The sequence below is a fragment of the Neophocaena asiaeorientalis genome, unplaced genomic scaffold (genome assembly GCF_003031525.2).
Source record: "Neophocaena asiaeorientalis asiaeorientalis breed wild unplaced genomic scaffold, Neophocaena_asiaeorientalis_V1.1 scaffold226, whole genome shotgun sequence".
In the NCBI taxonomy this organism is placed as follows: domain Eukaryota; kingdom Metazoa; phylum Chordata; class Mammalia; order Artiodactyla; family Phocoenidae; genus Neophocaena; species Neophocaena asiaeorientalis.
In genome coordinates, this window is record NW_020173037.1 from 2,696,898 (window position 1) to 2,709,671 (window position 12,774).

General features: G+C 38.9%; 1 protein-coding gene across 4 annotated transcripts in view; it reads right to left on the reverse strand.

Moving 5' to 3' along the window:
* Positions 1–9,513: 9,513 nt before the first annotated feature.
* RB1CC1 (RB1 inducible coiled-coil 1) overlaps positions 9,514–12,774 on the reverse strand; it is a 42,891-nt gene continuing 39,630 nt past the window's right edge. For 2 of the 4 annotated variants that reach the window (XM_024742542.1, XM_024742543.1), the window contains exons 22-23: positions 11,659–11,729; positions 9,514–10,786 (exon numbers count right to left, since the gene is read on the reverse strand). In XM_024742542.1, coding sequence (XP_024598310.1) covers positions 10,502–10,786; positions 11,659–11,729 — 356 coding nt within the window. In that variant the 3' untranslated portion in view covers positions 9,514–10,501. Of the gene's footprint in view, positions 10,917–11,658; positions 11,730–12,774 lie in introns of all 4 variants that reach the window. The other 2 variants (XM_024742545.1, XM_024742544.1) reach the window with 1 other exon arrangement.

Here is a 12,774-nt window from a genome sequence, read left to right on the forward strand (position 1 = left end):
GTGAAGAACCCATCAAGTCTTTTGTTCACTTTTAAATCAGCTTTTTTTTTTTTTTAATCGATTTGTAGTTCTTTATATATTCTAGATACTAGCCCCTTGTCAGACGCATGTAGAGCAAATATCTTCTCCCGGTCTGTGACTTGTCTTTTTACTCTAATTAAGGGGGTCTTTTGATGGCTAGTAGTTCTTAGTTTCAATGAAATCCAATGTCTCAATCTTTTCTTTTAATGTTTTCTTTGGTTCTTCCCCAGAGGGAAAAAAAAAGGGATATTTTTCTATTTTTTTCCTCCTAAAAGTTTCACTGTTTTACCTTTTTTGTTTAATTTTATGATCCATTTCAAAATACATTTTTTGTGTGTTTCAAATACATTTTGTGCATAACCTGCAGTCAAGGCCAAGGTGCATTTATTTTGCATCTGGTATCTTGTATTAAGAAGACCATCCTTTCCCCACTGAATTGCAATGGTGCCTTTCTAGTAAATCAGGTGACTGTATATATGTGAGTCTATTTCTGGACTCTGTTTCTTTTCCATTTTACCCTGTGAGCAGAAACCGTAACTGGATTGTGAGACCGGAGACAGTCATTTCCCAAGATGCTATTTTTAGGTGGAGACATGAATGCTTTTGCTCTGGTAGAGTTCTTTTGATTCTTTTCCCTGACTTACTTTCCATCTCTTTATAAGGCCAAAGACGGCAGAGAGCTGCAGGCCATGTAATGGCCATGGTGATCCAGACACTTTTTACTATAAATTCTATTATATCTACTTTTTCTAATAGAAAAAATAATACAAAATTTAATATGTCCCTTAACCCAGTATCCAGAAAACAAAGTGAAATTACATGAACGCCTAAGGAGCCTTTATTTTGCATTGTTCATAATTCATTTTCTATATTCCTGGTTGTATATATGGATACCTACTAGAAATATTCTACAAATGAGATCTCAGGGAAATAAATAACAGCTAGTGCTATAACCTGGGATTTTAACTTTTCCTTTTCCTTTTATGAGTAAAAAAAAATATTACATCCATTTGTCTTTAATCTTGGCATTTATTATAATTATAGATATTCATGCTATCTGTGTTTGCACTGCCAATTATAAACTATCTTTTAATTAAAAAAGCACATTTTTAGCTCTTGATCGTGAATGGCAACAACAGCTACAAGAAGAAATATTTGTGTATATTTTGGCTGTGATATTTTTAAGAAATAAAATTACACATATTCTTCATACGATAACTAAAAAAAAACCTCCTGATGTAAGTACTGATCACAGTTTCTCTGATGCACCCAGTGGGACTAGTTTACCAAATTCAATTCTCTACAAGTACCTGGTCACTGAATACTTAATACCTTGTGAAAATGTCTAAGTCCATCTCAGAATGCACCTGGTTCCCATAAACATAGGTTCAGCAGTATGTGTGACTTTAATGGTGAAATTATGGATTTCTTGTTTCCTCCTCTCCCTGCATTCACTCGGGAAGACTCCCCGTAGCAAAGCAGTTCACAAGGATTATGAAGCAGGAAATAGTCAACACACTTCTTGTCGGACAAACGCTATCCTTACACGGTCTGCTTGTGCTCTTATATTAACGTACAGAACTTGCTCCCAGAAAGGATCACAGCCACCACGCATCACTTTCTGTAACATCCAACTTTGTTATTATGGGAAACTTGAATACAGAGGCTCCCCAAACACTGAAAAAAATATACGAGAAAATATTGAGCTAAGTAATTGTAATAAATTGATAGTCTAAATGTCAGTCATCTCCCATTTAGCAACTGCACCCCCCTAAGTAACGCTGCACGTGAAGTAGAAGGCATTTGGCTTTGGTCCTTCTAACCCCAATCAAACTTTGAATTTCGCTGTTGCCTGAAGAGCAGAATCATTTTGATGTCAGGCATTTATTTAATGGAAACTTTCTGAACTTCATTCTAATCATAAACTTTTAGCGACAAGCTCTGTAATTTTTTAACGAAATAGAAATAATATGGCAGTGAGCACTGAGCAGGTATTTTGGTGTGTCGGAAGTGTTGGAATTGTCAAGATTTCTGTGAATAATCTGTGTATTTCTAATTTAAGTTTGCTTATTCTAATGGACACGGCAGAGAACACATGCAGGCATCCCTAGAACTTGAGTAAAATTAGAAAAGTTTAGAGAAGAAATGCATCAGTCATCTGGAAAAATAGTCTTAGAGGCTGTGGATGTGTGGCGTCCAACAAGAGAAAGACTTCATCTATTAGTACAGAAGGGTTGCCAGTGCATCAGTGGATCACCCTGGAGACCTCTTGGTGACAGGAGCTGCTGCTGCCCTGCCCAGCATTTACGAGGGGATCCACCGCATCTCGCCGTCCAGAAGATCAAAATCCAAAAGTCGAAGTACGGTTTCTACTGAATGCATATCGCTTTCACATGGTAGTCGAGAAGTTAAGCTGGACCATCGTGTATCCTATGTTCCCTTGGCAACTATATTACTCACCACAAATCAGCATGGTTTTGCTTTATACCAGAACTACGACCCCTGTGACATGGTCTGCCTTTATACATAATCATGGAAAAATTGGTACCACTGATTCTTAAATATATAGCTGTGTGTGTGTGTATACATATATCTATTTAGGAAACAGTTTTGCATAAAGGTATTTAGAAGACAGCAGCACTGACATGCTTATAGAAGGAAAGTGATAAGTAATTCAAAGGGAATAAGAAGACAGCGTTTATGCTTCGCAAGTGGAGAAACTGTTTTGACGTTCCAGTTATATCCAGAAGCCTCTACCCACTAGGAATTATCATTTAGTTCATGCTGTGAGGTTTCAGCTACCTCAGCTGAGAATACCATGATTACTGATAACAGTAAATGGCCAGTTAGTTTTTCAAGAAATCAAAACGTCATGGTTTGAAAAGCCTCTCCAGTGTCTTAAGGAGTACACGATGGTTCATATTATCACTGGTTAATACGGAAATGCTTGGCAGGTGTCAGGCACCTAGGCTGAAAGGTGGCCTCTGTCTAGCACTCTGGATCGCCACGGAAAAATCAGGACCAGAGTGATGAGAGAATTCTTGTGGAGTGTATAATTTTTGAATGCTCTTACTTATTACATAACGATACTGTTATTTGTAAGGCATCTCAAAATATTCTAAATTACGCACAATTGCTTTTAGTGCTAATTGGTAAGAAGAGCCCTCTGGGAAGATTTCCCGAGCGTAAATGGCCATTGTCATAGTTGAAAAAGTTGCCATTCATGCTCCCTCGTATTCTTCAATGCTACAGCCTAAATCTGAGTAACATTCATGAAAATGTTACTTTTTTAAAAGGACCTAATTCAGTACATGGTGGCATGAAAACATAGGGAAAAGTATGCATTTCGACTAGACCACGTACAACCTGTTTTAAAAGTAGTACCACCTAGGGGCTTCCCTGGTGGCGCAGTGGTTGAGAGTCCGTCTGCCGATGCAGGGAACACGGGTTCGTGCCCTGGTCCGGGAGGATCCCACCTGCCGCGGAGCGGCTGGGCCCGTGAGCCATGGCCGCTGAGCCTGCGTGTCCGGAGCCTGTGCTCAGCAACGGGAGAGGCCACAACAGTGAGAGGCCCGTGTAATGCAGAAGAAAAAAAAAAAAAAAGCAGCACCACCTATATAGACAGTGACATCTCCAGAAACCATACTTCTCAAACAGGTAGGATGAAGAGATAAGCTTGTGTATGATTGTGACTGAAATTGCCAAGAATTCAGGCATCATATATGCTTGTAAGGTTAGGCCTTACACTTCTGTAGGAATTATTTAAGAACTCATTCTTTAAGAAACCAAGTTCATGTTAAAAGCCTAAGCTGGTTAAGCAGACACCCACTGGCCAAACAGAATTCCAAAGAGATTACGAGTGACACCTACGTTAATTATTCACTGAGTAACATTACTACTATGACCAGTGGGGGAATTAGTTGGTGGCATTCTTAAGTCGGTCTAAGAAGTATTACAGCATCAATTCAGAATTAGACTGTCAGAGAAGCATCTGTGCTATTAGGGTCCACAAAACTGGAGAGATCCTTCTGAAGCGACACATAACGTTTGTAAAAATAGTCCCTGAAAGCCACTGAAAGTGTCGGAATTTCCTAAATTGCCATTAAACTCTAGTGACAGTGATGACGGAGGATTCCTGCCTAGTGCCCTGCTCTGAAGGAAAAGGGTAACATCTGTTAAAGTGGTTTGACGGCCCAGCATTTTAGTGAGGCAGAGACCCCGGGCAGAAGTGTCCCTACGTGACACACACACACACACACACACACACACACACACACACACACACACACGTACTGCTTTCACCACAAGGGTATGTAGAGGACTGACAGTCCATTTCGTTATATGGAGGCTTGTTTCCGCTAACACTGGAAGTGATGCTGCTAACTAAGCCTCATCTATCTTAAGGTGAGAAGGAAAGAATCAGGTGGGGTTCAACCTCAGTGGTGTCTGAGACACCTAAGAAGTATGTAAACCAAATAGCTTACAGCTGACAGTATGTCTCATTACCACTATGTTAGGAATTGTTTGAATTTCCATCTTACCCTTAAAGATTATAAATTATACAAAGTGTTTTTCAGAATTGGCCAAAGATGGCTTGTTTATATTCTAAGAGTATGACTAACATAAAAGCCATCAATTAATGGACATTAATAACATTTTAAACTGCTTCCCAGTCATCACTAGTAAGTGTTTAAGTAAAAGGGTACATTTATGAAAATTAGATTTTAAAGCAAACAGTATTGGGGACTTCCCTGGCGATCCAGTGGTTAAGACTTTGCCTTCCAATGCAGGGGGTGCGGGTTCGATCCCTGGTTGGGGAGCTAAGATCCCACATGCCTCACGGCCATAAAACCAAAACACAAAAGAGAAGCGATACTGTAAACAAATTCAGTAAGGACTTTAAAAATGGTCCACATCAAAAAAATCTTAAAAAACGAAACAGTATTCAGTTTTGTGGCTTTAGGCATCATTAAATCACATGCTTTAAAAAGAAAAATCTTCAAGGACATTTATACCTCACATTAAAGGCCAATAGCTACTCCTATACTTTGAGTTGTGGCTCACTCAGTATGATCAAAAAGTCATACTTGGAAGTATGACTTCCAAGCCTCCGACTTTGTTGCCCCCTCTTTTAGGAATACTGCAGCCCTGCAGCCGCTGTTTAGAAACCGGGGCACTTTGACAGGACACATAAGGAACCAAGGCATCCCCGGTGACCCTAACTCAGTTCCAGCCAACTGAGCGATGTCAGCCATTCTGAAGTGAATTGACAGACAACTGCAGCCACGCCACGTAAAGCCAATGAACGATACTTTACGCCACTGCTCACTGAATGCGCAGTTACAATGTATTTGACACAGAAACTGGTACCCCAAACCCAGAACACCTGGCACTGCCTGACAAGCCTGGGAGAACAGGGAACTAACTGTCCGTGAAGGTTGGAAAAGCAAAACTGCTATTGGAAGCTGGAAAGATGGTGAGTTACATCTCTAAGTAGCAAAACAACTGGCAAAACTAGCAAATGTGTGTTTTTGGCTAAGAAACTTGCTAAGAAATGTTCAAGTTGTCCACTGGTTTCCTTCAGCTCTGTATGAGGCATGGGAAGAGGCACATGAAAGAGAGAAGAAACTTTTCATTTGCAAGAAGAGTTCAGCAAAAATATAGAAGACGCAGGACCTGTAAGGTTGGGTCCACTCTCTCCAGAGCTGAAGATTCTCGAAGTACGAAATGGTTCCTGGATCATATGATCAAATCAAGACTGTAACTGCTGTGCCCATTATTATGACTTCAGGGTTACGCCAGCACCTAGAAAATCCTGTCAGCTCCACAAAGGAGTTCTTAAGCATCTTAAGAGATTTTCCCCAGAGCACTTCACTATTCCAGAGACGTCTGTGTGAATCACGATTTAGCTTTTAAAGGACATTCAGGGAACTCCAAACAGTTTTATAGGAAACCCACAGCATTTTTAAGGGGGTTGTACTTTGATAAACATATATGCACAAAGACATTTTAAAAATAAACAAGACCTCCCGACCCCCAACTTTGAGTAAGCAGGAAGGAGAATATAAACGATCCACTTCAGAGCACTTATGATAAATGTATAGTCCTAATTTCTAGCAAATATATCTCTTTCCATCTGTGTGTGTTCTCTCAGGCCAATGCCTGAAAGAAATGGAATTCATGTAAACAACTCCAACCGTCGGAATAAACTGAGCCATAAACCCGGGGTTTTGGGGTTTTCCTCTCTCTCCCTCAACTGAAAGAACATTATGCTAAGTCAGGAGTGATGACGTGATTCTCACTGAGCTCCTAATTCTGAGACATTGGCCAAGTCACTAACCACTCCAAACCTGTTTTCTTGTCTTTAAAAGGATCAATCCAATAGTGACGTCACAAAAGATGGTGGATTAGTATCCAGAGAATGTGTCCCTCCACTGAAGATGCAAAAATCCTCAACAAAATTCTAGGAACTGAATTCAACAGATTAAAGGGATTACACAAAATGACCACCGGGTGGGGTGGGGAGGTCTACTCCAGAATGCAAGCATGACTCAACATATGAAAATCAACGTAACACATAACATTAACAGAAGGAAGGACAAGAAAAACACATGGCCATCTCAGTTAATACAGAATAAGCATTTGACAAACTTCAACACCGCTTTGTGATTAAAAACATTCAACAAACTAGAAACTGAAGGGAACTTCCGCAACATGAAAGCAATACGTGAAAAACCCACCACAGTGAGTAGCATACATAATGGTGAGAGACTGAAAGCTTTCCCTCTAAAATAGGAACACAAAGATTCTCATTTTCACTGCTTCTTTTCAACACAGTATTGGATGTTCTAGCCAGAGCTATCGGGCAAGAAAAAGAAATAAAAGGCATCCAAATTGGAAGGGAAGAAGTAGAACAATTTCTATTTGCAGATAATCTGATAATTAAGGAAGCAATTCCACTTACAAAATCCAAAAGAATAAAATACTTAAAAATAAATTTAACTAAAAAAGGACTGTACACCAAAGGCTACAAAATGTTTCTAAAATAAAGAGGATTTAAATAAATGGAAAGACATCATGTGTTTATGAACTGAAAGACAATACTAAGATTGTCAATACAGGGACTTCCCTAGTGGCGCAGTGGTTAAGAATCCGCCTGCCAATGCAGGGGACATGGGTTCAAGCCCTGGTCCAGGAAGATCCCACATGCTGCGGAGCAACTAAGCCCGTGTGCCACAGCTACTGAGCCCGCGTGCCACAACTACTGAGCCTGCGCTCCAGAGCCCGCAAGCCACAACTATGGAGCCCACATGCCACAACTACTGAAGTCCACGCACCTAGAGCCCGTGTTCCGCAATGAGAAGCCTGGACGTTGCAACGAAGAGTAGCCCCTGCTCGCCGCAACTAGAGAAAGCCCGCATACAGCAACAAAGACCCAACACAGCCAAAAATAAATTAATTAATTAATTAAAAAAAAAATGATTGGCAGTACTGCCATAAAGTAACCTACAGATTTGATGCAATCCTTAACAAAATTCCAAGTCATTCTTCCAAAACGGAGAAACCAATTCAAAAATTCATATGGAGGGAATTCCCTGGTTGTCCAGTGGTTAGGATTCCATGCTTCTACTGCAAGGGGTACAGGTTCGATCCCTGGTCAGGGAACTAGGATTCTGCATGCCTCACGGCGTGGCAAAAAAAAAAAAAAAGAAATTATGTGGAAACTCAATGTACCCTAAAGAGTCAAACAATGTTCAAAGAGGATCAAAGTTGGAGGACTCATAATTCCAGATTTTAAAACTTATTACAAAATTTACTATAAAACTCAATACAGTAAAGACTGCAGTACTAAGGACACACACGCACACCCCATAACCTTAGTTAGAGTTGAGAGTCCAGCAATAAGCCCATACGTCAATGGTCAAATGATTTTCGACAATTCAACTGGAGTAAAAAAAGTTTCTTCAGGTGGTACTGGGATTACTGGATATCCACATACAAAAGAATGAAGTTGGACGCCTACATCACACCAAATACACAAGTCAATTTAAAATGAATCAACAGTCTAAATATGAGTTCATACCGCAAAGCTCTTAGATATGACATCAAAAGCACAGGCAAAAAAAAATTCAATTGGACTTTATCAAGATGATAAACTTCTGCACATCAAAGGAGATTATCAAGAAACTGACAAGATGACTTACAGAATGGGAGAAAATATTTGTAAATCATATGAGCCTAGTATCCAGAATATATAAAAAACTCTTACGACTCAACAACAGAAAGACAACTGAAAAAAATGGGCAAAGTGCTTGAACTGGTACTTCTCCAACAAAGATATACAAATGCCCCACAAGCACATAAAACACCCACTTAGGATGGCTACTAAAAAAAAAGTCATGATAATGTAAATGCTAATGAACCAACTAGAAAGTAATATACAGTTCAGGAAAGGTTCTTGTGATGTAACTAAATCTTCGTATCCTATGAGAAAGTAAACTGATAATATAAATTGATTTATCGAGAAATACCAGTATAGTCATATGGTCTGGCACATAAAAAAAAAAAAAAAGCCAAACAAGCAAAATTATTTCCACGTGGCAAAACTGCGAAATAGGACAGGGGTTTAAGGGCATATTAATTTTTTTAAAAGCATGTACATGTTTTATACCATGATAATTTTTTTAAATAAATAAAAATGAAAGTTTGTATAATTTTTGCTCATTCTGTTCTTAGGATATCCAAGTACTTTTGCAAAAATAAAACTATCCACGTAACTCACGTACGCTTAAAGTTTACTTGCAGTTAAATGTGACTTAAACTTTCATTCTCATAATAAAGAGAGCTACATTTCTACTCGAGTTTGAATAGTGAATTTACAGATTCTGATAAAGAAATCTTTATAATAGCTAATGTTTATTCAGTACTTAACCTGTTTATCTGAAACTGTTCAAAGCCCTTTATAATTTTCATCACTTAATTTTCAAAATAACCCTACGAGGTAGGTCTTATTATTACACCATTTTATACATGAGAAAACTGAGGTTCAGAGTTTATGCAACTTGGCCAAAATTAAAGTTAGATCTGGGACTGAAGCGTGGACATTCTGATGCCAAGGCTCACCTCAACGACCCAATGGTAAGGACTCAACCAGGCTTCATTTTTCTTCCTTTTAACTACAGAAACTGCATTTTCTTTCTGTTCGCTTTGTGAAGGTTTATGTGACCACTGATAGCACAGATGTGAAATGGGATATAAGAAAAACTCTAAGCAACGGAAGCCATCGTTAAAGAGCGACACTCCTGAGATGTCACACGCCAGCCCACAGCCCCACGGCACAATGACCACGTGAAATCTCAAGTCAAACAGGCCCCCGGCAGATTCATTCAGACCAACCGCATCTGCTCAGCAGGACCGCTCTGCATGGAAAGTTCTTCAGTGCTTTGATACTCTCTGCGTGAAGATGTAATGGAAGGATTGAATAGAAACATGTGAAATCATTTGTTCATTTATTCATTAATATGTTGTCAAATTCAGTTTTCTATACACTATGGTGTTTATTCCATTTTCTGTACTATTAGACATACATATTTAAAAAAATATTTAACTTATTTTTACGAAGAAATTAAATATTTTCTGAAAAAAAGAATCACTTTATTATTGTTCTCTAGCAACAAACCTGAAACAAGTCTCAACCAACTCAACTACTCATTTAAATACCCCGCTCCATGGCCACTTAGCTAAAGATCGGCTTCACACAACTCTGTTCTACGTAACACTGTTTTACCCTGTTACATAGCATATAGTTAAAGAACATTTTTGTAATAAACACATTTCTCTTTTGATATGATACAGAACAAGTTTTTCACACTTCCCAGCAATCACTCAAATATATTAAAAATGTATCCTTCTTTAAAAGGCACACACACTTACAGGTTCAAATCTTTATTGTTTTAAAATTCTACATGTCTTTTACAATACAACATTTTGTTATATTTAAATGACCTCTAAATGGTTAATGTACAATGAATATGTTTTTTCTGAAACTGAACCATGAATTACGACTTCATCAATATGATTATTCTAAACAGAATAATAAAGTGTTGGGAAGGTCTGTGTGCTGCTTGAGAAACCATCACTAGCACACTCCCCCCTGTGGAACCCAGGCGACCAATCTGTTCAAAGTGCTTTTGAAGATTGCTGATTATGGCTGATCGTAAAGTCAGTCAATCAAATTAGAGTTCCTTCTTGTTTGGAAACATCAAAGGGCATTAAAAAAATAAATGAAACGATTTGTTTTAGTAATCTACAGAGGCAAACTCGAAATTATGATTATCTGCATGCAGTGACACTCCTCCTTAAATAGTTTTGAAGAATTTATACATTTTATAAAGAATGTGTTAAAGAGTGCAAGTTTTCTGATATTGATTTCACAAAAGGACAAATGCTGGTAATAACAACTAACACTGAATATCTAAGTTCAAGCTAAGGTATATGTAACAGGCAAAGAATATGGCTGATCATAAACCACAGTGCACGGGGTGTGCCCTTTGAGAAAGTGAACTAGTTTGGGCCGCATTTCTAGAGTTACTTGGGTAGAAAAACAAAAACAAAACCATTTTAACTCAGCCAAGGGTTTTGATGAATTTATTGTTCCTAAAATGTAGCCAGGTAGAAAGTAAATGATATACACGAAAGAAGTATGCTGTCGTGTTGACTTGTATATAAAAAGATGGCCTGCTGTTTTTGGAGTGATGAATGAGCACTGTTGGGACAAATCAGAAAAACGTCACACAATGTCTCAATTTCTTCCAAAATTATACTTTCTTATTCCATGACACAGCTTTCACTCTGTAAAACTTTGTCCCCAAAGGAACTTTAAATCTGTTTTGTGCCTAAGACAGAAAGAAAAGGGTGATTAAACCAAACTACAGAGGTACCATCCTACCACACTATGCCATGCTCCATCCTTGTGGGAAGAGCGGCGTCTTTATCAAAGGACGCAGATCCGCCCCTCAGCCGATGGGCATATAACAGACGAGCCGCTAATACTGACGGAAGGCTCGGTAAGCACCGCTAAATAACACAGTACAAAGTGAGCCATATGTTATTATTTTAAACATCAAAGAAACCTCAACAACACACAGGTCAAGTTCTATTGCTGTTTTGGCGCACAGGGTCCACAAACGAGCTAGGAAGACCGCTCACTGCTCTGACTCTACAGCACGGACACTGCCGACATCAGTCAGGTGCATTCTGAGCCATCGATATCTCACATTACCTTTCTTCACTGGGGGTAGCATTATAAAAGTAAGGAAACATCAGCTCTACCTACAAACAGATCAATCACCAGTTATGTTGTGTTCCTTTTTTTGCACATGAAAACACTAGTAATTTAATACTCAGAACAGAAACTTGTTGTAGTTTTCCCGGATATGTGGATAGCTTGTTGGCCATCTACCTCTACTACTGGAAGGTAAATCACATAAATATTCATAGAATTGCTGGTGCAAACTCACACTCATTAAATTCAGGCCTAGTTCAAGTGAATTAGAAGGCCAAGAAGAGCACCGTTCTGCATAAAGCATCCTGAGAATCTTCTTAAACTCCTAGGTCCATGTCCCACGATGGGCTTACCTTTTTGGCCTGACAGTACTCCTTCTCCATCACTTTCCCAAGGACCCATGGTCTTCGAGATGCACCTGAAGCTATGGAATCAAACCATTAAATTCTTTTTGAAAGTACAACGATAATTATTCATGAAAACGTAACTGCCCGAGTCACAACAGTTTAATGACGTTCTGAGGGGGAAATCACAGAAATGCATAGCGATTTATAAAACAAAACGGAATTCGCCTTACTTTTCAACCACTAATTTTGGCTTCACTTACTCATTAAGTGCAGATGGTAAGTCAAACCACAGAACTGACGAAGTTCAAGAAACAAAAACACAATCTGAGTACAAATCATGAACAAATAAATCTAGGAACTCTAAATTAGCTCAGCAGTGCCACCTACTGAAAGTGCTAATACATGACCTTTTCTGCTACTGAAAGCAGACCGTTACACAGACAAAATTTATATTCTAGGTTCAAAGCAAAGCATTGTCTTCTCTCTTTTTTTTGGCACCGCAATGCAAACCCAGTCAGTGCACAATAAATAACAAATAAGGATTAAGGATGAAAGAAAGTCTAAAGGGCAGTACTTGTGTGGAGAGGAGATAAAAAAATGTGGAAGGAGACACGACGAAAAAGCTAGTTCTCACACGGCAAAGTATGTAAGAGATAAATACTCATTCTCTTTTAAAATTCATCGGAAGAGAAGTTGTCATCAAAGAGCTGATTCCAAAAGTATTCGACCAATAAATTATCTGTTAAGGGTAAAGCCTCTGAGAAGCTAAAACTGATTTTTTATTCCATAAACCTTACTTGGCATGATATACAAAAAAGATATCCTGAATAAACCATCTGAAATGAACATACAGATACTACCATGTGATACAAAGATAAAAAAGCTCCTGGACCACAGGATATGGCAAGTCTACTCTAAGGACTAACAGAGCCCCTCAAGGATAATTCACGATTTCTGAAAAGAATCATCTAACACTCATATCCACGGAGTGATGAGTCCCCGTCATGGGCATAACAACGCCCTGGTCACCCACACACCCCCAGGGCAAGGAGTCGGTAGGCAGCATTACCCCAACTGGCATCCTGTTCTGTATGTATGCATGGACGTATGCAGGGAGGGAGG